The 23,864-nt window shown below is 40.0% G+C and overlaps 2 protein-coding genes across 2 annotated transcripts; both read right to left on the reverse strand.

Annotated features, from left to right (window-relative positions):
- Positions 1-453: 453 nt before the first annotated feature.
- On the reverse strand, positions 454-6,508 carry manea (mannosidase, endo-alpha). The gene is made up of 5 exons (XM_073483978.1): positions 6,233-6,508; positions 4,634-5,243; positions 1,936-2,045; positions 1,710-1,786; positions 454-1,528 (listed from the first exon to the last, which is right to left on the reverse strand). The coding sequence occupies exons 2-5, from the start codon at positions 5,139-5,141 to the stop codon at positions 895-897; spliced, it is 1,329 nt and encodes a 442-aa protein (XP_073340079.1). The 5' UTR covers positions 5,142-5,243; positions 6,233-6,508; the 3' UTR covers positions 454-894.
- A 989-nt stretch (positions 6,509-7,497) lies between these two features.
- LOC141010736 (serine/threonine-protein phosphatase PP1-beta catalytic subunit-like) lies at positions 7,498-23,653 on the reverse strand. Its single transcript, XM_073483821.1, has 8 exons — positions 23,571-23,653; positions 18,051-18,182; positions 11,017-11,247; positions 10,832-10,936; positions 10,641-10,712; positions 10,235-10,386; positions 9,489-9,623; positions 7,498-9,386 (listed from the first exon to the last, which is right to left on the reverse strand). Exons 1-8 carry the CDS (start codon positions 23,620-23,622, stop codon positions 9,282-9,284), a joined length of 984 nt encoding a protein of 327 aa, XP_073339922.1. The 5' UTR covers positions 23,623-23,653; the 3' UTR covers positions 7,498-9,281.
- Positions 23,654-23,864: the final 211 nt, after the last annotated feature.

Here is a 23,864-nt window from a genome sequence, read left to right on the forward strand (position 1 = left end):
AAGCCGAGGACTGTTATTTAAAAAAAAAAAAGTATTCTCTGTTGTTTCCTTAATCTTTTAGTCCATGTATTTAGATCTTCATGTGTAAAATTGCTGCAGTACGCCTTTAAATAGGTTTATATTTCTGCCAATCCAGTTGAGGTCAATATAAACGATGCATCTTAATCTTACGAGTGACATGAAATTAATTACTTTTCCCTCCCAAAATGCAAAGTTGCAACAAAGGAAGGAACAGGAGTAAAAATAATCTTGCTTTTGCGCTCCACTCTCTCTGTGCTCATCGCCTGTTTCAGTAACTGAACTGCTGTCCTGTCATCCCTCTACTGTTGTCATCACTTTGATACGGCTCAGATTTCAGGTTGACATGCCTTTCAAATATCAAGATCTGTGTTGTGCTTTTTCTTGTGTTGTTTTTGGACTGAGGCGGAGCTGGAAGCAGAGCGAGGCGACAGCTTTACACCAGCAGACTGTTCAGTTTATTTACGTCTTTCCTTCCTTTCCAGGGTACACTTTTATTAATTTCTATTCAGGTTGAATATAGTCACAGATTACAGGAAGGCAAATCATGCCAATGCAGTGTCAGCTGGAAACATGCTTATTATGTTATGACTCTGAAAATGTGTACAAGGCTGTGTAAACAGGAAATAGTTAGACGTAATTAAATTAACAATAAATCATCCAAGTGTAAACAAAAATCATATACATCAGTGCAGCGGAAATTAAGATAATGCAGTTAACTTGCCTGTGGCTTTGCAAATAATTGAGCTGGTCTCGTACAGTTATTAAGTGCATTTTGTTGTGCATTCTGCAACTAAAGCTTAGTTTTTTTTTTTAGCTTTCGTGTGATTATTTTATACAACCGTGATTAATCGTCCGCTAAGGCTCTCAGTCACATCAGTCCTGCCATTTTCTCCTCTCACCGCCAAATATCGCAGCCCATTTGCGAGTTATCTCCAGGTAGATTGTGGGTTTATTGGGCAGGTAGTCCAGATACACAGTCTGGCTTGATTTGGGAACCGCCATTTCAATCTGAGTCCCCTCGTGCCACTCGTTAAAAGATGTTATAGAGATAAAATCAGGCCTGGCTTCCAACGCAGCGCTCAGCGAGGTTTCATAGTATTTGCCGTTGATGCGGTTTCGAGTGTTTTGGAAGTTCCAGGGTCGAATGCTTGTGTCAATATACCCTGGACCCACACTTGGAATGAATATCAGGTTATTATCTTCACAGAAAGATTTAATAGAGTCCCAGTTGCGCTGAGTGGAGCCGTAGGAAAATCCATTAGTAGCAAAGTAAGTGTAGAGACCATCAAAACCGGCAGTCAGGATATCCCTCTTATGTTTCTCCTCAACCAGCAGGGCAATGAAGATGGCATCATACGGGGTGTCCCTGATGCTGTTACTCTCTGTGTGTTTTAGCAGTTTGGCCCACTGCTCTGAGTTCATCAGATATGAGTCATACACATAGAAGAGCGGAAGAAGCTTGCCAGTGTTTGTGCGGTACTTAAAGAAAGCAGGGTGCTCTCCATATCTGAGAGGAGGAAGTAAAAGAAACGAGAAGACAGGGAAAATGTCAGGGGAGTAGAAAAGGCAGATGCAAACAGGATAATTATTTATACAATAAATAATGAAAGATTATTCCTTTTCCAGATGGAGTGTGAGATCATATTGCTAACATTTTATCAGCACAGAGAAAACACAGCAATACTCACTTCTCAATGACGTATTTGACATTAGTTAACATGTTGACTTCATCTCTTCCTTTGTACGGTTCAATGTGAAACGCTACCTGTAAGCACACACACAACCACAACATAATAAAGATGACATAAAACTTTCTCAAAGCATGTTTTTCAAGCAGCTCCATATACTGCATCGGACATTTAGTCTGCTGCTAAATCAAAACTGTATTAAACTCCGTAAAAAATCCATACGTACCTTTATATGGTATTTATGTGCCACTTCCAGCAGCAAAGGCACAAGGTCATCCACTGGCTCACCATTATCATCCTTCATATTAGGAGGATACCAGGAAAGAGCCATGACACCTGAGAAAAAAGACAGTTATAAACATGAATCCAAAACCTGGACCAGATAATTGTTCATGAATAATTGGTTGTTCTTATGGTTTGTATGTATTACAGTGATGTTATATATGTCAAAGGAGTAATACAGTTGGGGCACAATAAAAATGGGCATAACAATTTTCTTCAATCAGTCAAAATATAACATTTTTCAGTTTTGTTAACAAAATGATTAGTTACAGAGATGATAAATTAATATTTACTACTACTTGTAGCAGTCCAATTGTTTGTGACTTGCTATTTTGGGCTGATTTTCCTCATGACTGATTGCAGGGGATTCAGAGCAGCTGTGCACAGGTGGGGAGACTGACGACACCCTGTTTGAAAGGCTTAAGAGAGGTGGGAAATGGCACACCAGGGGCTCTCACCCTCACACTGAATCTGCTCCCGACCCAGTCTGAATCGCTCCTTGAATTACCAAGAACCTCATTCCCCCTTAGATTTTCAGCCAGAAACTCTATTTAGGCCCCATTTTGTTTTCTTGGCTGCCCACATCTTTCTTGAGGGAACTTTGTTTATTTGGGGAACCCCTTAAAACCCAAGCCCCTTTACACCTTCAGTTTACCATTTTATTTCCCTGGGGCTTATAGGAGCATATTCATTTATTATAGCGGGAAGAGGCATTTGTTCATTATATCCAAAAGAGGCATTTGTTTATTGTCCAAGTAGTGGACATTGGGCATTCCCCTAGTTTTGCATGTTCTTTGTTTATATTGTTATGTAGGTTGGGCTGGCCTGTAAGCAATTTACAGCCTGTACCGCCACATACTAATAATAATATTTAAAGGTCCACCTCGTAAAAGAAAGTTGATTCCCAACTCTTTGGGATGGCTGCTAACCCAACCTACAATCCCAAAGTGTCAGTATTTGACAGGTTCAGAATGAGACTCAAAAATCCACTTTCTTACAAAGTGGACCTTTTAAGCTAAGTGTGATTTACAAAAATGACGCCATAAATGACAAAAACTATCAAACTTAACAGTTGTACGACCAATTTGCTGATTATGATCACTGCAGTATCATAACAGAGGGCTGGGTGTTAACTCAGTATTATCGTTTATCGGCATACATGGTACAACCATAGGCAACAATTTGATGACAATGAGCAGAATTAGCTCTTTTTTTCTTTTATGCTGTTGATAGAGTTTCAGATGTTTTATATTTTAAATACATCTGCTACATCATAATATTTTATATTACCTTATTACCTACGCCAAGGAGGATGTTTGCACCAATTTGTTTGTTTGCTGGTTGGTTTGTCGGCAGGATTACAGCCAAGAATAGACAGCACTGACTTTTGGAGAAGATCTGGATTAAAAACACAGATCCAGGACTTTTTTCTCACTTTTCTTCAACATTGCAAGAAAGGGTGTTTTTCAACACTTTAGTTAGTTTCTCAGGGAATAATCTTGATGAAAAAATAGGTATTTAGTTGGCTGGTATGTACAGTATGAGTGCCATTCCTGTTTATATTGTGACAGTGATTTCAGTAAGGATACACTTATCTTACTTTTAAGATTCTGATACCTTGACTCAGAGTAACTGTCAAAACTGAGGACTGATCGCTCCGCTCTGTCCTCACATCATTTTTATGTAATGTAACATGAGGCCAGGAGCCAGCAGACAGGCACAACTGAATCAATAGTTATGTAACATTTGATTCAGTAACAATCAATGTAACGTTGCATGTAAGCAGAAATGACAATCTTCATGACGGTGTTGACGAAGAAACTGTATTCGCTGCTGCTCGAGTCCTAACAAGAACCAAAAAAGTAGATCACATCACTCCAGTTCTCAGATCTTTACACTGGCTTCCTGACTGTCAAAGAATATATTTCAAAATCCTGTTGTTGGTTTATAAAGCACTGAATGGTTTCGGCCCAAAATACATCTCTGATCTGCTGTCACATTATGAACCATCCAGACCTCTGAGGTCATAAGGTGCAGGTCTGCTTTCAGTCCCCTAGAGTCAAAACCAAACATGGAGAAGCAGCATTTAGGTATTATGCGTCACATATCTGGAACAAACTCCCTGAAAACTGAAGGTCTGCTCCAACTCTCACCTCTATTAAATCAAGGCTGAAGACCTTTGTGTTTGCCGCAGCCTTTCACTGAAGCAATTTCAAGGCTTTGAACTGCACTGTGACTTTTATTTTCTAGTCTCGTCTCTTTTAAACCTATTCTGTTTCAGCTTACTTTCCTATTTCTTAACTTGTTTTAATGTTTCATTTCTTGATGTCTTCCTACTTGTTTTTAATGTATCTTAAACGCATTTTTTTATTTCTTTTAACGTAATTTTTATGCGCCCGTAAAGCACTTTGAGTTGCCTTGTGTCTGAATTGTGCTATACAAATAAACTTGCCTTGCCTTGCCTTTAATGTGAATTAATCAGATCAGTATGCCCTAGACACCCCTATTGTTAACCATATGGCCCAAGACTATTATAATATCACAGAATCATAACACTATCACTATCTCTGGAAGGAGACAAGAGATAATATTGAATTACTGCCCAGCCCTGGAGTTAGGTGTGGCTCAATTTTCTTTCTTACCAATGGCTGCTGTACGCAGCTGCTGCATATGAGCCTCTATAACGGAGGGATCCCTGGAACTGTAAGCCCCTAAAGAGGGGTAGAAGTTGGCCCCGATGTCATCAGGTGGGCTGTGTCTCCCTTGTGGATAGCCCTGAGCCACCTTAAAGTCCCAGTGTGGCAGTTGTGGGTGGTCCCAGTGGATGTATTTGCCATCATACTTGGGGTTTCCATACCAGACATAGTAGAATGCATGGAGATAGTAGTTTGGAGGAGGGAACTTCTTCAGTGTAGCTTCCAGTTGAGCATCTCTCTCTGACTGAACGGAGTCATTCATTTTGATCTGGTCAGGTTTTTTGTCGTTTTCTCTCTGGATCTCATTCCTTCTCTCCGGGAACAGCTCTTCACCAACGGGGTCACTGAACGGAGAGTCCTCTGGTGTCAGCGCCTTCAAGACCACTGTTACTATGAGCACAAGCAACACCAGAGCAATGAATGTGATGCAAGATTTGCGCCTAAACCTTGCCATTCTTCAGTCAGTACTTGAGGCTATCCGCAATTCATTGTTGAGACAGCAGGGAGTTGTCGGGCAGGATGCCACTGAAGGTCGGTCAGTGGGTTTTTGTTTGGCCTGAAGGTTTGAGGAAACAAGAGATATATGTGTGAACAGAAGAGTATTAGGTTTTCGGTTATCGGTAATAGACTAATCATTTGGTCTATAAACAGAGAGGATATACATCTATATATACATATATCTAAATATATATATAATTTATCAGCCCAGTATTGGGAAATTTATATTATCATCTATAGCAAAATAGAGTCCAATATATGAAACTAAATTGCATTCATTGACTTAACAACAGCAGCATCTACACACTTCCATACAGTAGGTGGTGGTATGCACCTTTGAAGTTGCCATCCACCAATAAACAAAGAGAAGAAGTAAAAGTATACTTCAAAATCTTATTCGAGCTATGGAATATTAAATCATCTATCTTTGCTCACATTATCTCCTTTTTGTTACCATAACGTATGCATCAATTAGAGGAGAGGAACTTCTTTTTAAAATACAAAAATGTGAAATAAATTATTATTATCTTATCGCTATCGGCCATGTGAAGCAGGTAATATCGGTATCAGCTGAAAGAAATTCCATAACGTGCATCCCTAATTATATTATCATTATAAGAATTTACTCTTATTTTCTTGATTATTCAATCAAAAAAATGCACAAACCAAGCAATTTTTTGATTATCGTGGAAAATTGCCAATTATCTTTACGAAGTTTTGCAGCTCCGGATTAGATTACTACAATGTCAGGCAAAGAAAATCAGCAAATTCTCACATTTAAAAGGCTGCAATCATCAAATATGTATCAGTTTTGTCTGGTAAATAATTGAAACTATACATAAATTATCGATTACCATTTCGGCTGTAAAAACAGCAAAAGAGTTACAGAAAAACGGAGAGCTCGGTTATTTTAAATAGGTGAACACGATGCGGAAGTCCTGTCAGATATACAGTTAAAACCAACCTTGCATATATGTAGCTAACGCAGTTTAGTGACGTCTAAAAACACAATTAACAAGCCAACAATGTTATCTAGTTCAACTCTACCTGCATTGATGAACTTTAGACCTGTCAATAGCTGCCAAGAATAAACAAGGGCTACACAATATTAGTTTCAGCCCCCGACAGCCAAACACTTCACATATTTCGGCATTAAATAACGGGGACTTTTCAAATACAACGTCTAGTATTAAACACAGCAGGTCTAACAGCTCGTAGGGACTCCTCATGAATTATTTTCGTTGTATGAGCTGCAAAAGACGGGACACAAGCTGCACTTCTGGTTCAGCAGCTTGTCCCGGAAACCGTCACAGATCTGTAAACCATCTGCAACTGCGCCTGCGCAGCGATGTGGCCCATCCACGTGGTTTAGGGAGCTGACGGTCCTGGTCTGTCAACAACAGACAAAGAAGCAACGTTACTGAGTCACGGTGAAAGATGTCGCCACCTTTCGTCTGGGGAGGTGTTTTACACAAACAAGCCACACTCAAATTGTAGGCCTACTTTACTGTTAGTACCATTATAGTACCAGTAATTTTTCAGACAATCAGAATAAGTGTTTATCTTAATTTTATTGCTGATAAAATCAATTAACTTAAAATGCAATCTGCAAAGTAAATACATGTAGTTAGTTTAAAGTAGTAATATTTTCCTCCAAAATGTAGTGAGTATAAAGTAGCAAAAATGGAAATACTGGAGTACAAGTACCTCAAAATTGTATTTGAGTATAGTGCTTGGGAAGATGTGCTTAGTTACTATACATCACTGACCAAGAAGAAAGGAGGACTCACTGTGTTGAATATCCCATTTCAGAATGATGTATATAAGATTGTAATTAATGATAATTTATTAGCTGATTTGTATTTTGTGTTAATAATCTGAATCTGCAAAGTCTGACCAGAAAGGCTATTGGTTCACATATACCTAAAACAGATAACCTGTTTTACTGCAGGAATCATACATATTTATTATCTTTTCTCTCCACACTCAGCATGCAGAGCATCATCAAATACTGCATTCTCCTCTCTCTCTCAGTGGGCCTGTGGATCTTCTTTGCTTAGATCTTGTCTCACATCCACCTGGCCGCTCCTTGTTGCCTCCTGCTGCCGATCTTCTGGAGTAAAAAATTAAAGAGTTCCTGAGCTTTTCATTAAGTTTCACTCCACCACTGTGACACTTCCTTTTATAAAAATCAAACTGATTTTTACCTCTGTTGGTCTGTAGAAGAGTATCAAGTCTCTGTTGTATGTTGAAGGGAATAGAGGGAAAAGCATTCGTGACAAGACGGCAGTAAAAAAAACAGGTGACAACAATTTTGGTTTCCATCCATTTTAATTGAATTTATAGACTTTCAAACAAACTTGTACAAATTGCAAAACAGCTTTTGGTAACACCTCATTGTTTTCTTATTATCATTAATAGGAAATAAATTAAGTGAATAAAAAGTAAACAATGTGATAGAGAACACAGAAGTACAACAGAAAGAAGAATACCACAAAGAGCAAAAGAAAAAGAAAGAAAAGAAACGAGGCAACTGTTTTCCACAAAGGATCAACTGCATCTTATTTGCAGTAGACTGAAGTTAACTTCCAAGCTGTCGAACTGAAGTACCTCCTTGTGGTAAATGACACATTTTGTACTGGCGATGTCATCAAAAGCCCATCCTGAGCTGTCTGATCTGATTTGTACTATTTTGTTCTTTACTACTGTATTTATACACCAGGTGGCATCACTATCACATAGCAACACAGCCTGGTGCTGCCACCCACTCCTGACTCCACCAATGTTCTTCCTCCTTACCAGAACAGATTGTGTGATGTGAAAGGAGGATAGCTGGCATTTTGTTTATCTAAAAGCTTCCAAGAGCAAACTTTCTTCACTATGTTTGTTTATTGTGTGCACTTTAACACAGCGCTAAACAATTTAAATACTGTGGAGCTTGCTTTTTGTTTAATTAGATTTTTTTTTAACACTGTACAGACTTACTTAGATAAGTTAGACACTTGCAAAACTGCAACCAGTGCTATTTGTTATTTTCTATCCTTATCTGCTTCTCCATACATAGAGAGGACAATTATATAAGCACTTTTTAATGCACTATTTATCCAGTATGTCTGCAGATTAAATACTGACCTTAACTGACTGATATTAGTTTTCCATGGGCACAAAATGAAAAAAGAAATCTCTTGGCATCATTCACAATAAATCAGGAGGATCATATGGGGGAAATTATCTTGATGAGAACAAAAAATAAACAGACCCAGGAAAATGTCAATACCAGCTCTGTGTGAGAAGCGGCATGTGTTTGCGTGGGTGTGGAGTCGAGGCACAGGGAGGCATAACGGAGCGGAGGAATCGATGCCCAGAGGGCGTTGTGTCCGGGTAGAGCTTGTCCACTGCCAGCAGCTTCTGATTTAGCCTCTATTTTTCATTCACGCCGGTCTCTTCACATTCTTTGCTACTCGTGGGGATGTATACTTGTTCAATGCTTAAATATATAAAATGTGCATAATAACAAGTTTACCGCAGATGCTATAACGTGTTCCAACTGGAATCAGAGAAATGTTATTTGTGTCTACGGCTTTTAGCATTGCACAGAAACCCTCGGTCTCAATTGAAATACATTGGAAGGATTCTCTCCGCTTTTTGAGAGGTCAAGGCAAAACAAAGTTCAATCTCTACTGTGTTTTTCATTTAACTGAACAAGAATTTGTCTAACTCAGTCACTTTTGCCCCTCTTCACAGAGAAGGCATTTGCTTTCACGACACACAACCTTCAGAAAACCTCAAATGGCATTGGAAGTAAAACTACACACAAAAAAAAGAGATTATCTGTTAATAATATCAAAAATACCAACAAACAGGCAAAAAAAAAAAAAAGAAACAGATTGGTCACAGCAAATTTATGTACACGTACACATTAAGAAAAGAGCTGTCAGTGGAGTCGGGGAGGGGGGGTGAAGAAAGAGGAGAAAGATTTGGGCAATTAGATAAGCCCTGTATCTTCGCTATACAGGGGAGTTACAGGGGTTGCCGCGATGGCAGACCGGGGACGGACAAGGGCGAGAAGGAAGGGGGAAGAGCCAAGGCTGCGCGTTCACCTCTTCTTCGGGGCTTGGGCGGTGCGAGGTGGGGTAACAGGCCGACCAGAATTTACACCACCATACTGGTATTTTGCCTTCTTCTCTGAGGGCTTTAGGATCTTTAAAAAATGAGACACACATACAGAGAGGAGATCATGTGTGAGCGTTTCTGAAATAATGTGTTTTGTATGAAAAAGGGATCAATGTATATGTGTTCCTACCTGGAAGGAGCACATGAGGGATTCGTCAACACTCATCATGCCACCTGCATTGTCAAACTCCCCGCAGTAGTTTGGAGCGGAGAAAAGTGTGACCAGTTGGCGTTTGGCAAAGAACTCATATCCATCCTCCACAACCTGTTGAAGACATGTGACGTTATTCCGCCGCCTACATCGATCGATACCAAGAAAACAGATCTTCAGCTAGTTTCAAAATCCGACATTGCTATTAGGGTTGAGTGTACAAAACCACCTACACCTGAATCAATGTAAAAAACGCCCAACTCAGAGCTGAAATAGCTGTGGCCGATTTAACCAACAAGGAGAATGTTTACATTTCAACCTCAATCAGGTTTAAGACACTTGACGTCAGTGTCTCAAATGCATACAGTAGTTTCTCTTTCTTTGCATTTCATATTATTTTACTCCAGCAAAAAATAGATAGTAGCCGAGTGCTAAATGAAATTATAATGAATTATGCATGGAGAAAAGAAATGAAATAGCAGCAGGAAACTGGGGGCCGACTCAGCTGCACAAGGTCTATCTATTAATATGTGGTTTAACTCGGGTGTCTGTGTCTTTGCTTCAGCCTAGGTAATTACTTGTGCCAAAGACAGACAAACTAATGGAGGTCAGCTATCACGTAAGTGCATGGCCAACCAATTTTAAGTCTCTACGAAAGATCAATTGCTTGCTGTGTGCCTTTTTATTTACTCTCCACATACAGGTTTCACTCCATCTATAATTACCTGGTGGGCTCTGCAGATGAGATCCAGGTCATGGCGGTTTAGGAACTTGCTGACCACATCTGCCCCGAAGGTGAAGGAGACCCCGCGGTCGTTCTCTCCCCAGCCTTGTACATCCTTATCTGGGTCTGACCACAACAGGTCACACAGCAGGCCTGAGGAACACAGAGGAAGAAGGGGAAAGAGTTCAAGGAAGAGCTTGGACAGACAGCTGTGGGAAGAATGTGCTAAGAATCCAGCTGGCTTTGCTGATGCAACACAGAATGATGATGTGACTGATGTAACAGTCATCCGCTCAGGAAGAGAGAGAGCCTGGCTGTCATTTAAAGGTAAACTTTAAATTCTAGGGAGAAAGCCAGAGGAAGTGAACACTTTCAGTATGAGCTATGAGCATGCAGACACACAGTACCTGTATCAGGCACATCTGTTGGCCTCATGATCCTGCGAATCTGCTCCATTGACTGCAAATCAGGCGATAAACCTAAAATAGAAAAGGTTACTTTTGATTGGTGTTGCTTTGAATATTTTTTCTACAAGAGTATCAAGAGGTTTCTGGTGTGTATTTGGGACAAATCACAGGAAATACCAACACTTCTTTACCTCCATGGCAGCAGAAGATCTTCTCATCAATGATAGCAGCAATGGGGAGGCAGTTGAAACAGTCAGTGAAGGTCTTCCACAACTTAATGTTGAACCTGCGCTTGCCTGGTGGAACACATACAAACACATTATTAGAACATAACTATATATGTGCTTCAGGGCTGTGTGACTTTATTTCAACTCACACTCATCATAGAATCCGTAGATGCGGTTGATGGAAGCACACTCGTGGTTGCCCCTGAGCAGGAAAAAGTTCTCTGGGTATTTGATCTTGTAGGCCAACAGGAGGCAGATGGTCTCCAGCGACTGTTTCCCTCTGTCCACATAGTCGCCCAGGAAAAGGTAGTTTGCCTCTGGAGGGAAGCCACCATATTCAAACAGCCTCAGTAGATCTGTGTACTGCCCATGGATATCACCTAAAAAAGGAGGGTGAGAAGGGAAGACAAGATGTGAGTATGACTATTTACTGAAGATGCAGGCACAAGGACAGGCTGATTAACATAAAATTATTACAGAAGGAAAAGCTACTTAGAGGGGAAAAGAATGAGAATTTAAGACCAAATTATTTACAACAGTGATGATGTAGATGTAGAGATTAGTGCAGACCCCTAACAGTTAACTAAGCCCTTAGTCAATGAGAAGAGTCTAAGACATCCAAGTTTTCATTAGTTGCAGACAAAAAAAGAAGAAAACAAAAACCTCTCAAACTCCATGTGGGAGCTGGACCTTGTCATTAGGGCTTGGATAAAACTTTCTTCCATGAGACTTTTGTCATGAAAGTATCAGGGACAAAGACAAGTGCATGTTCATGTTCGTGTTCATGTTCATGTCCGTGATGTTAACCGGCCGCTTTTTGGTCCTTTCACCAAAAATATACATTTAAAGAATTAAAGTAACATCATAAAAGTGCGACGACTGGTCGACTAATGTCTTGAGGTAACGACTACTGGTCGACTAGGAAAATCTGTAGTTGGGAAAACCCTAGTTGAGCTCATGAAAACATGCTAGAACATCATTAAAAAAAATCCCAGGACTTAACACAAAAGTAAAAACTTCTGGTTCTGTAACTCCAAACCACATGTTAGCCTCACACACTGCATATACACACACCAACTCCTATCTCTCTGAATCCATTTTGATTTTCAGAACACAGCCAGACATGTAGGTTGGTGAGAATATATGACTGTGCCCATGCTTTACTGGGACTTTAGCTGCAGGCCCAAGGATACACACACAAAATGAGCCATTACAACTGTCACCAGATCAATGCCGTGGCCCTTGGGAAATGAGCTACCAAGGGAGAGAATGCTGACGATCCAGGTTAATCACAAAAATAAAGGACACACAGCCACACAAACTAACTTTAATTTTAACAGCTCTCGCAGGATTCAGGGTCAACCTTGTCTCTGTGACATCAGTCTTACCAAAGGATCTCGACGGGGGAGCCTCACTCCGTCACCTAGCCAAGACCTGCTTCCTTTTATATCCTCTTGCACCAACTTCAGAGCTGCTCTAATTTGGGCTAAGTGCTCCAGATGAATGCAGGGAGCCTCAACAGAAAGGCCAGGACAATAATAACAGGCTTCATTGTGACCAAAATGGGACACAAAATTATGTGCCACACTCTTTTTAAGGCAGTGCTTCATTACAAGATGGTACCAAATGCGAATTAAAATGAAATAATAGGCCTTCTTAAACTGCGCAGCTGCCTGACCCTGAGACAAAAATGACCAGCAAAAATTACAACTTTATATCATGAGAGTGGCTGGCATGCTTTTTGTCTATTCCCCTATGCCCGTCAGTGATCTAGGCACCAAAACGCAAACCACGACTGGCACCAAACCTATCTGGCTACGGGCCTACATTTATTTTTGCCTGTGTCTCAGCATGGCATGCAATAACACATTTTTTCCGTGCAAATGAAAGATTAAAGGAGCAGTTCTGATGTTTGAAGTCTGGTTTCATCTTATACTCAAGCGCTCATGTTGTGCTGAGCCAGTTGTGTTTCAACACCAATCATTCTTTGCCCTGGACACGCAGCCCCAGCTTGCCATCTAAAGTTTTGATTCAAGTGCTGGTAATGGTAACAACTTCACAATCCTTTACATTAATAATACAATATCCAAACTTCAAAGAAACATGGTCTTAAAGTATTAATACAGTGCTGCAGCATTATGGTCCACAAGCTGTCAGTATGAAACCAGGAAAGCTTTTAAACATTTCCAAACTTTAGTTGCCGTTTTCATGTCCTACTTTGAGTTTTAACTTCTCACGGAAAAGGTGATGCTAGGTGGCTAGCAGGGATCCGTGTATCATAAAAATGTTTCCAAAAAAGAATTGTTTTTAATATTGCTTTCAGTTTTATAGCAAAAAATGTGCCTTTTTGTCTTCCGTTAGTCTGCCACAACAGCAAAATTCATAGTCATATCTTTAATATTTTGTCATTGGGCATACATTACAGTGTAAGTCTATATTGTGCTAATTAGGGGTGTCCCAATATACCGGTTTTGACAATAACCGTGATATTTGAAAATAAAATACTGATATCATGTTAATACGCAAATGATAATATCGTGTAAATAATCAGGCGCCTCTTAAATCATTTCTGAGGTGGTAATGCAACTTAATGCTGATTGCCAGCCGCCCTAAACAGAAAAAAGAAGGAAAGATGACACAGTAACTAGCTAGCAACTACCACACTGTATGGCTACAGCGGATGTCAGATGAAAGCGAGACACTCTACCGGCATCGAAAAAGAGTTAGCTTGCCAGCCTGGACAAATATTGCAATAATATTGTTATTGTGATTATTTTTTGGCCACAATTACAATCATGTAGTGAAAATTTGATTTTGTGACAGTCTTAATGCTAATCTTAAAGCTGGAACAGACCCATTAAAAGTTATAAATATGACTTCAACGGACAGATTTTTTTTTAGTCTTGGCAGTCTGCAACACATACTGGACAAAAAAGGAAAACACAGAGAGACAGAGTAAATACAGAGGACAACATACAGAGAACAATCAAACTTGTTTGTGCTGCACCAAAACAGGACATGAGACATAAACAATTAGCTTTGCTCATTTTTGCTGCAGTGTGCACAGAAAAGGAAATTAAAAGCAGGAACAAAGCCACATTCGGATAAACTGCTAGAGTCAGAGACATGGCAACATAAACTGTAATCTCTGCAGAGACGGTTGAGGGTTAGTGAACTTTGTAGGAATAGTGCTAACTGCAGCTGAGGTGTAGTAAAAAACGGATTAACTGGATTTTAAAAATAATACTCTTTCGCCACTCTATTTCTCAGCATTATTGCTGTTTTCACTGTTTTTCCCACACCTTTGACATTGACTGTCTTTAATTTCGGTTGAGCCTGTTTGCAATAATAACAACAACAGCCATGCCTTAGCAACGACCTTTAGATCGGGTGGAAATGTCTGCCTCCAGAGAAGACACCTCGGGTTAGTTTTACACTAACGTTCCTCGACTCCTGGTTGAGTTGCTGCATGGCTGAACGTGAAATTGTGAGCTTCACCAAGACTGGCTTTTTTTATGGGGCAGCCCCCCCTGCTTGCCCTATCACAAGGAATTGTAGGATGACAGTGAATTATTTACTCAGCACTGCCTCTGCAGTGTCAAAACAGTCCGAGAATAGCAGCAGAGATTTAGGGTTTAAAAAGCAGAGCAAAAGGCTGAGAGTTGGAAAAAACGGAGCGCCAAACCTGAGGTCAGTGTTATAAATGAGCACGATCTGTCTCAGAGGACAACGCAATGTGAAAGCAATGGTGATAACTCAACTCTACATAAATTAAATGACACAGCACTGCATATTATGACTCCCCAAGTGTGGTACATTAATGTTATATGTCATGCTGACTGCTCCTATGCTGAACAGACAAATAGATCAGTCATAATGAAATAAATAACAATAAAACAAAGACTGCCTGTGTACGCATGATGGGATGGCCATTACATTTTTAGCCGAGCTTTACAGCACTTGTACTTAAGTAGTAAAACTGTTAATCCTTTTGCATGACCTTGTGTAGACAGATACTCAACTGGTTCAAAAGCACCAAGGTGTGAGGAACACTTAATAATGCTGCTCTTAATGATATCTAAAGTAATAAAATAACAATACTGCTTAGAGCACATTTCAAAGCAAACAGGCTCACGGTCCATAACTGTACTATAGTTTGTTTTGCTGATATACGTTTTCTTTTTCAAATAACAAGGGATCCACTTCACACGGAAAAGACAACAGGAGGAAAAGTGTGCAGAAATACTATATAATAAATGACGTAATAATATATAAAATGTTTTATTTCAAGTGTTCAAACTTAAAAACAGTGTGATCAATAGCAAGATGTGAGAATATCACCTTACGGATACATCTAACACCTCGTGATACACACGACAAACTGACGGGAAAAAAAGAGAATCACAGAAATAAATGTGCTGATGACTGGTTGCTCTATGTAATACCATGTAGATATAGTTGTGTCTGGTGCTCTTTGAAAACTTCAAAATAACAGATGCACTCCAAATACAAAAAAATGTATCAAGTCAGGAGGGAAATATTAAAAAGCCTTCAGTATAAAAGGCCAGGCAAACAAAAAGACAAAAGGGTTCGACCACTAGATCTTCATCAAGGCTCCAAACAACAAACGGCATGATGTGGCCTCACCTATATAGTAGCACCAGCCAATAAGAGGAAATCATGTGAACCAAATAATAGCATACCAGGTAACAAAGAGATGAGATGGCATAAAAATTCACGTCCACAACATACAAAAAATAAAATAATGTGAAAAGACGGGAGCATATACAGAAAAAAATATCAAAACATATCAAATCTATATCCTCATTGAGACCAGGATACTTTTACACATCCAGTCTATGAATCCAAATGACTTTAGATTGAGAAATTGAATGCACGCTGTCAGGCATATTCTGCTAAAATATGGCTGAAGTAGTTACTTCAGAGAGATTTCTTAATTATATCATCAACTTTAAAATAAGAAAGTCGGTCCTGCTTTTACTCAGAAAATATTTAAAGGCATTCTGTTGGACTCAGCCCAAACACTGACACTGTTCCCAGAGTTTGAGCATGTATGATAAATGCTCCCACAGAGTGCAAACATAAACTCTGTGACAGTGTAAATATAGGATGCAAGCTTGCGGTCTTTCTTCAGCTAATTCAACAGGCTAACAAATCAGTTACATTTGGCTTTGAAACTGTAAGGTGCTATTATGGTTAGCATCCAACCCCTTGGTAATTTTGCCGAGGATTCTGATTGCAGGTTGTTGTTAATCATTATCATCCGTCTGGATTATTTTTGCAACAAAATTACTATCTAAAGCCCTATTTGTATTGAACTAGTGTTACTAGGGAACCGCATATGATTTACAAAGTACCACCCCATGTTTTGTGCGGCGCATTCGCATTTAGCACAGGCTCCAAGAAAGATCAACTTTCACAAGCAGAGCGTCTGTTCTTTGGCCGCCACATTATGAATATAGTTTAGAGGTGATTTGCCCATGTTCTGCACGTGTTACAAGCTTAAATACACGTTTGCAGCTCGTTTTGATCAAGTATAAGATGCTTCGTGGCTGTGCTTGAATATGACAACCTTGTAGACACTTTATGATCTCACTCAGTGTCCCACACACAACACCATCTGACTGGTTACATGTCACAAGTAACAGTCTATCTACCCTGAGTAATCTGAATCTGCAAATAACTATTAACTTATCAAATACATGTAGTGGAGTTGCAGTATAAAGTAGCAGGGAAATGGAAATACTCAAGTAAAGTATCTTGTACTTGTACTAGTAATTAGCAGTTACTTACATTAAGATTTTTTATTTGTACTCCAAATGTTTATCGGTCCAAATATCACTTCTCTCTAATAATAGTACTAATAAAAAAATAAACAACGTATTGATCTAGCCCTAAATAAGATCACAGATGACCTCCACATTTATTACAAACTACTAAAGGTGCCCAGGTAATACTAATCCTGTGCAAAAAGGGTTTAACACATCCTCACAATTGATTGCTTGATTATTATTATTTCAAAAATTATTCTATTTTAAAAAATCCAGTTTTATACTGTTTAAATAAATGATAAAGCAAAGAAGCGTCAAAGCTGCTGGCTTGGGAAAAATGATACAGGTGGCATTAAAGTTAACATGTATGAACGAGAAGGAACAGAACCTGATCCATGTGGCATTAGTAAATAATTAAAGGCATGCACTGTTTGGTCTTTACAGTCAATTGTGCTACTCTGATAGCCTGGGTTAAAGTATTCAGCATGAGGATAGAAGTTCAGCAACTTAACAAAGGAAGTCAAGGAGGGACAAAGAAACTTTACACAGGGACAAATAATACCACCTGAAACTCATGCATATTTCAGAGTAACCTGCCAGGGTTAGGTCTGCATGGATGAGAGCATCTGAGGCCTTTAAAAAGTCAGTGTTCTGAAAAATGTGATGTCAGACATATGGATAACATCATTCTCTAAACATCCAATTTGATTAGAAACAATTAGATCAATTGGATCAAATTACAGTTTCCCATTATTACATTTAGTCCAAACACTGTCATCTGAGGTTGATATAGTATTAGGTGAACAAAACAACAATCTCTACAGTAAATGTGTGTGGGAGGGAACTGGTATGAGGACAGCCACGAATGAACTGTGTGTAGGCCTATATGTGAGCTTGTGTACTGTATTTTCAAGGACCGGCACATATATTAGAGGGCTCAGAGTTGTTTGCGGTTGCAGCGCTTCACTGGAGGCAAGAGATAAGGCATGTGGGAGGGTGCAGAGATGTGCAGGAGCCAGGGAGAGATAGTTTCAGTGGCAGATTTCAACTGTTGAGAGGGAGTTCACTTGCAAATGTGCACTCATTTGCTCCACTTTGGTCTGTCCATTTTATGTGGGAAAGACAGTGATACACAATCTGTGTAAATGCGTGCACTGACCAACCCCATATGTATCCTTCTATAACATCCACAGAGTTGAGAGAAACAGTGACTTAATATATGACCCAGTCTAGGGAAGTGTTATCCTATCCGGCTATGCAAGTAAACCTTTAAATTCTAGATGTGCTTTAAAAGAAACACCACAGCACTAAGTTTATGTTTTATAAACTGAAAGGCAAAACCAGACATGAGGTGGTGAGAAAATGGTTTTAAACAAGCGAAGAACACTGACCACAGATCTTGAGGGGCGCCTCAAGCTCCAGCAGGATGGGCTGGCTGAGGAAGATCTCCCTGGATTTGATGCAGAGGCCCCGCACCTCTGCCTCCGTCATCTGGACTATCTTCCCCGGGCGACATCCCCGTACTGGAGAGGAGAGAAAAGACCACAATACTGTCAGTGATAATACAGCAGCGCCAACAACCCCCCCAAGCACCATTAAGTTCATCAGCATGGGACCATTATACAAGAATTTTACACCTAAGGGAAAAAAAAACCTCACTTGCGTCAGAATCACAAAGCAATCTTTAAATCTGATGATCTGTGGGCGTAATGGTTCTGTAGCTTATAGCTGCTTAGTGTCAGCCATACTCAAGAAACCCACTGCTGAGACTATGAGAGCAGCTTGCATCTTCAGCACTGGTGTGGGTTTATTGGCTGTGTAGTTGCACTGTTAGCTTAAGCCTACTTTCTGGCGTTCAGCCACAGCTCTGGGTGCAGATTTATCTTGCAACGATGAAAAGAGGAGCGAGCGCTGCAAACGCTGGCTAAAGTCAGCAGCTGAAATAGTCAGAGATATGAAAAGTGAGATTAAACAGAAAAACTGCTTCCTTTGCTATGGTAACTTGTGGCTTGTATAAGACTGAAGTTCCATTTAGTTTCAAAAGTCTGCCTTTTACTGCGGCGGCAACTAACAAGTATTTTAATTCCATCGATTAATCAGTGCCAATAGGATGTTTTACGAACTATTAGTATTGGCAGAAATTGGCTCTGATAGGGGGCTTTTCAATTGGCACATTACCAGTTTAAGTGCACCAAGTTGTGCCGTGCTGTGCCTGAGATGGACCATCTTCAGAGTGGGGTCAAAGCGCTCCCGATTACATTGATACCAAAGTGCTGCAGTGACATCTCGTGACCGCGGCCAGCTCGCAAAGAGCGCCATTCTGGCCCTCAAATAAGCATCTGTTACAATATTCCTGATAGAGAGCTGTTTTGTGAAATGAAACGTGTTTATCGCCAAACTAGCAGAGCTTTATTAGCAGCAATTCTTCAATAACACTGCAGGCAGGAAGAGTACGCCAGCCGCTCACAAGCAGTCACAAGCACAAAATAAGCACCAGTCACCAGCCAAATGCCGATCAAATATGCAAGTGGATGGTAGATTTGCTTCATTCACCAGCCCCCCCCCCTGGCTGAGCGCCAGGTAAAAACAAACACAAAAGTTAATTTTGCATCCTGGTCTCATGGCATTAGATATACATAAAGTGACTAGTGCCAAAGGTAAACAAGGGTAGAACCAAATATATAAAATATTTAGGCTGAAGATATATACTGGCGATTGAACAGTGGCCAATTGTGCTTCATCACTGTATCAATACATGTATAGTAAATGATAATTAAATGGCACTTGCATGGAGATTTTAATTTTAGTCTCAGTCTGACGTCACAAAAGGCACATCAAAGCACTGCATGAAGATGAACCATTGACGATGAAAACAAAAGTGATGAACAAATCCATGCCTGAAGAATTATGTAATAACCAACCATTTTGGTATTGCCTTAAAGCTAGACGCCCACTCAAGATCCCATTAAAGAATAGCTGAGCCTAGTGAAACGAATGCATGTTAGTCAGGGAGGAAGTTTACTTAAACACTTTTCCTTTTTGTTTCCTTAAAGGATGACAAGTGAGAGAACGGCGAAACAGAGAACAGTTCAAAATAAGATTAACAAGTGTAATTAGTGCATGCCTTTCTTTTGCATACATGAACATATACATGCTACTTGCACAATGAACTCAGACTCCCTCACCGTCCCCGTCTCATTAGTCATGTAATGCAACCAAATCTCAGAGAAATGAGTGAACCAAGGGAATATGGATCCTCACAGATGGTAAATCTGAGTGCCAATTCTATTCCAGGGCTGCACCAATCTTAACGAAGTGTTGCTTTTTACACCATCAATTTCACACCATCAATTTTCTTTATCATCCACCTAGTGTATCTGCACTGCCTCATAGCCGTGGTATGAAGCATGAAATAGCAGAAGTAGGGCTCTGCGCTCCACGGCCAGGCCTCATCAGGGCCGAGCCGAGCCGAGCGAGTTAAGCTCGGATGCTTAGCCTGCTCGGCTTTAACACTGAACCTTTCACTGCCCGCACTTCTGCAGGCTGGCACTTTTAAAAGAGATTATGTTCTTAAGAACATTGAGGGGCAAAGGCTAAAATGAAGCAATGACAAGGATTTACAACCATCAGAGACCAAATCACTGTGAGTGTGAGTTTGCCGCTGTGTGACTGTACGCGTGTGCGGAGAAAGTGACACAGTGTTCCATACACTTTAATTCCCATGAATAAGCACTCTCACTGACACTTGGCTTTTCCTCAAGACTGAGTTTTCCAAACATACAGTAAGCTATTATGTACTGTTGTGATGCAAATCAAACAGGTTTTGCTCCATTTATAACGATATAATATCCATAAAAAACAGACATAAATTTGGAGTCAAGTTCTGCCCTTCAAGAACAAAGTCACAAACTTAAACTGGAGACTGGAAAAACCGTACAAACTAGGGCTTTTTGCAGAGACTGTAATTTTCTGATTAAGGTAAAATAAGTGACAACACAGCATGATAATGAGGTACAGACGTGCTGCAACAATGCCTTGGCCTAGAACAAATTCTGTTCTAGCGGGTAGCCAAAGTTAGTTTTATTTGGTACTTAACTCTCTCTGTAATAACAAAAATGTCCTTCCAGTTGTAAAAAATAAGTCATCAAATACGACCGGCAGAAGAAGAAAATTATATAAAGTTACCTATCTATCTTTCTAAGAAGGAAGCTGTTCAAAGACCTGGAGGCAGCTGGAGAAACTTATTTTATTCTGAGAAGATTACTCAACCTGGAAAACTGAAAAACTAAAATGAAGAAACTGATGTAATATGAGCACAGTCGTGCTTGCATTCTGTAATATTTATCTGTAAACTGGTTGCAATTCATGTACTATTGGTTTCATGCTAATATTTTGGACATACTAAAAAAATAGTAGGGAATTTCGGTTGCAGCCAGTGGCTGAGAGTTGGCTAACGTTAGTAAAAAAAAATGCTAAAATAACATCAACCAGGACAGTGAAAAAAAACCCAGTTATCTCTAACAACAACTTCTTCAACTAGCTAATTATGTGCACCACTGGCTACAGGTGTGTCAATGTCAGCTGCAGGAGACCTGGCTTTGAGGAAATGGTATACTCTTCAGCTTTTACATATTTTACGTTTGACCATGTTTCCTCAGGATAGATGTGTTGCTCTGGTCAGCTTTGTATTTTGCATTGCAAATACTGCAGCACGTGTTAACCTGACTCACTGTGACTTGTTGCAGGGGTGACGTCTCGCTCTCTCTTTCTCTCTATAACGTTACTCTGAAGATGAGTAAGTCAGTACTCTTAAAAGTACTGAGTTCAGCATCCAACCCTAGTATAGACCCTGACAAATGTCGCATCATCATGATTTAAATAGTTTTTCCCATGAAAAATAGAATTGTGATTCAAATTTCCCAGTAATTGTGAATCATATTAAAATCGTTAAATCTGTCAAAATAATTGCAATATGATTTTTCTTTCTTTTTTACCGTATCGTGCAGCCCTAGTAGCCTGGCATTCATTACTGCTAAGCTGCAGGGTGCATTGTCTTGACTAGTTCCACTAAACCCTTCATAATAAGGTTTTAAGGTGACTGATCCAGACTAATTCAATCAACAAAAATCCCTTCCCCTGTCATAGGCACCAAGAAGCAAGGGGTTTCACAGTGGCAGTGGAATATCTTTAGTAGAAATGTCTTACCTACTGACAATAAGAAGAGATGACGATCTTTAATGGCCATTTATCATGGTCATAAATTATTTGCACGTGTGCTTGATTCTTACCCTTGAATAAGTTCACACCACTAATTACAAGGCTGAGCGATTATGTAAGAAGCCTATGAAGCGATAACAATCCAAACTAATTAGTAAATGTGTAGTCACTTGTTTTATGAGCATGGTGGGGGAAAAAAAGACACAATCACCATCTTGCACAAACAAGATCACAACCAAACTGACCACCTGTGAAAGATGCCAAGTCCAACTGCTATCCAAAATATGAGCAACACAGTCAACAAGTCACTGCAGTCCAAGCTGAGTACCAAGGAAAACACAGCGTGTGAAAGATCAATACGGATAAAGGATTTAATATTTGTTTTTTCTGTTTATTTTCAATTACTTTCACCATTTAGTAGCAAATGAAGCTGCAAGAAAAACAAGGCAGTCGCAGCAAGATCTCACAGCTAAAACTACCAAATCTTCATTTCAGTGCTGGCATAGTGTCTCATCTATCCAACAGTCGCAGATACTGATGGAAAGTATGCCAAGGACAGCTGAATTTGCCTTAGTGGTCTGGTCTGACTCAAAGGATATATCACAGGGGAGCAGAAAACTCTCCGCCTTCTCTCGAGCAGGTGGACGGCCAACACAAAAGGATTTTAACACCTCTCTCTCTCTGCCAAACACAAAACCTGGACCTCGGACACGTACAATAATCCCCCTTTACTTACCAAGTATGAAAGCAATAATTTGATTGTGAACACAGCAGGACATTTTGAGGGACAAGTCCAGACGAACATTGTATCCATCCTATCCTGGTTTTAATACAGTACAGGCATTTAAAGCGAATGTGGGCCCAGTGTGCATGAGTGCTCTGAATCACAGCAACCTGCCCACTAAAATACACCTACAACACCAGAGAGAGGGGAGCTGGAAAAGTTCAGATTACTTTACACAAATCAAACTGCCTCACAAATCAAATGTGTCTAGCATTTATTGAAAAAGGGCACCCAATATCAGATGAAATTGTTAATCATATGCAAGTGTTTGAGGTCTATTTCTACAGCTTATCTATTTGTGGAAATGATCCTCTTCCCAAAAATGTAACATTAACCAGATCACTAATAGAAATTGAGCAGTATATCACGGATATGGGGCAAAACTTAAACCAGGTGAAAGTCGTTGCTTGTATCTGAGGTTAACATATATTAACTCAACCTTTGTAACAGGTGTAAGCTTTACAGCCAAGGCACATTGATCCTGGTTGTATTTTAATGTCATAGTGCTCAGGACACACGTCCCAGCCCCCCTCTGCTCGGCACACAACAACCGTACACAATTTTAAATATAATAGAGCAAAAACAGCAGGCAGGAAGTTTAATTACACGCTGAAGTGAAGGCCAAGACGCAGTAAAACTACTACCCAGGAGTAACTTAGCTATGGCTGCGAAAACTGAGAAATGTAGGCGTTCACCGCCGACAGTGTTTATAAACACGGCCAGCTAACAGTACCGTTAGCCTGGGCTAGCCGGGGACTAGCCGCTCCGAGTGGCTGACGGTAGCCGCACTATCTAACGCATTTTCCTGCGTTTTCTAAAGCAACCGCGGTGGTTAGGGAATAAATCCCACGCCAGGTTTAGTGAGCATAACCGGCTGCGTGTGATAAAAGACTGTATTGAATTTGTTCACCTTCCAGAAGCCGAGAGATGAGGCTGTCCACGTTCAATTCACCCTCCGCCATCTTCACACTGATGTGGTACAGTCAGTGTTGGCTGGTTACGTTCCGCCTGCAGACACCAGGGGGCGCTGCTGTCAACAAAACAATAGCCACAGATCATAATGGCCTAAAGAAGAGGCCCTTTAATCATATTTATAGTTATTAAAGTAATTTTATAAGTAGACTCAGACTGAAAAACATATTATTTATGTTATATACTAATTTCCATTAAGCGTACACGGCATTATTTTGAAATATATCTGAAA

This window comes from Pagrus major, chromosome 16 (assembly GCF_040436345.1).
Source record: "Pagrus major chromosome 16, Pma_NU_1.0".
Lineage (NCBI taxonomy): Eukaryota > Metazoa > Chordata > Actinopteri > Spariformes > Sparidae > Pagrus > Pagrus major.

Bases quoted from the DNA above. Each gene is read 5' to 3' on its own strand.
- manea (XM_073483978.1), bottom strand. From the start codon at position 5,141: ATGGCAAGGTTTAGGCGCAAATCTTGCATCACATTCATTGCTCTGGTG. The intron at 2,046-4,633 runs GTAAGAAAGAAA...CTTTTTTCTCAG, and splicing joins GCTGCGTACAGCAGCCATTG to GTGTCATGGCTCTTTCCTGG. The intron at 1,787-1,935 runs GTACGTATGGAT...GTGTGCTTACAG, and splicing joins CACATAAATACCATATAAAG to GTAGCGTTTCACATTGAACC.
- LOC141010736 (XM_073483821.1), bottom strand. From the start codon at position 23,622: ATGGCGGAGGGTGAATTGAACGTGGACAGCCTCATCTCTCGGCTTCTG. The intron at 11,248-18,050 runs GTCAGTGTTCTT...CTCCTTTTTTAG, and splicing joins GGCGCCCCTCAAGATCTGTG to GTGATATCCATGGGCAGTAC. The intron at 9,387-9,488 runs GTAGGAACACAT...CATTTTTTAAAG, and splicing joins CCCTCATGTGCTCCTTCCAG to ATCCTAAAGCCCTCAGAGAA.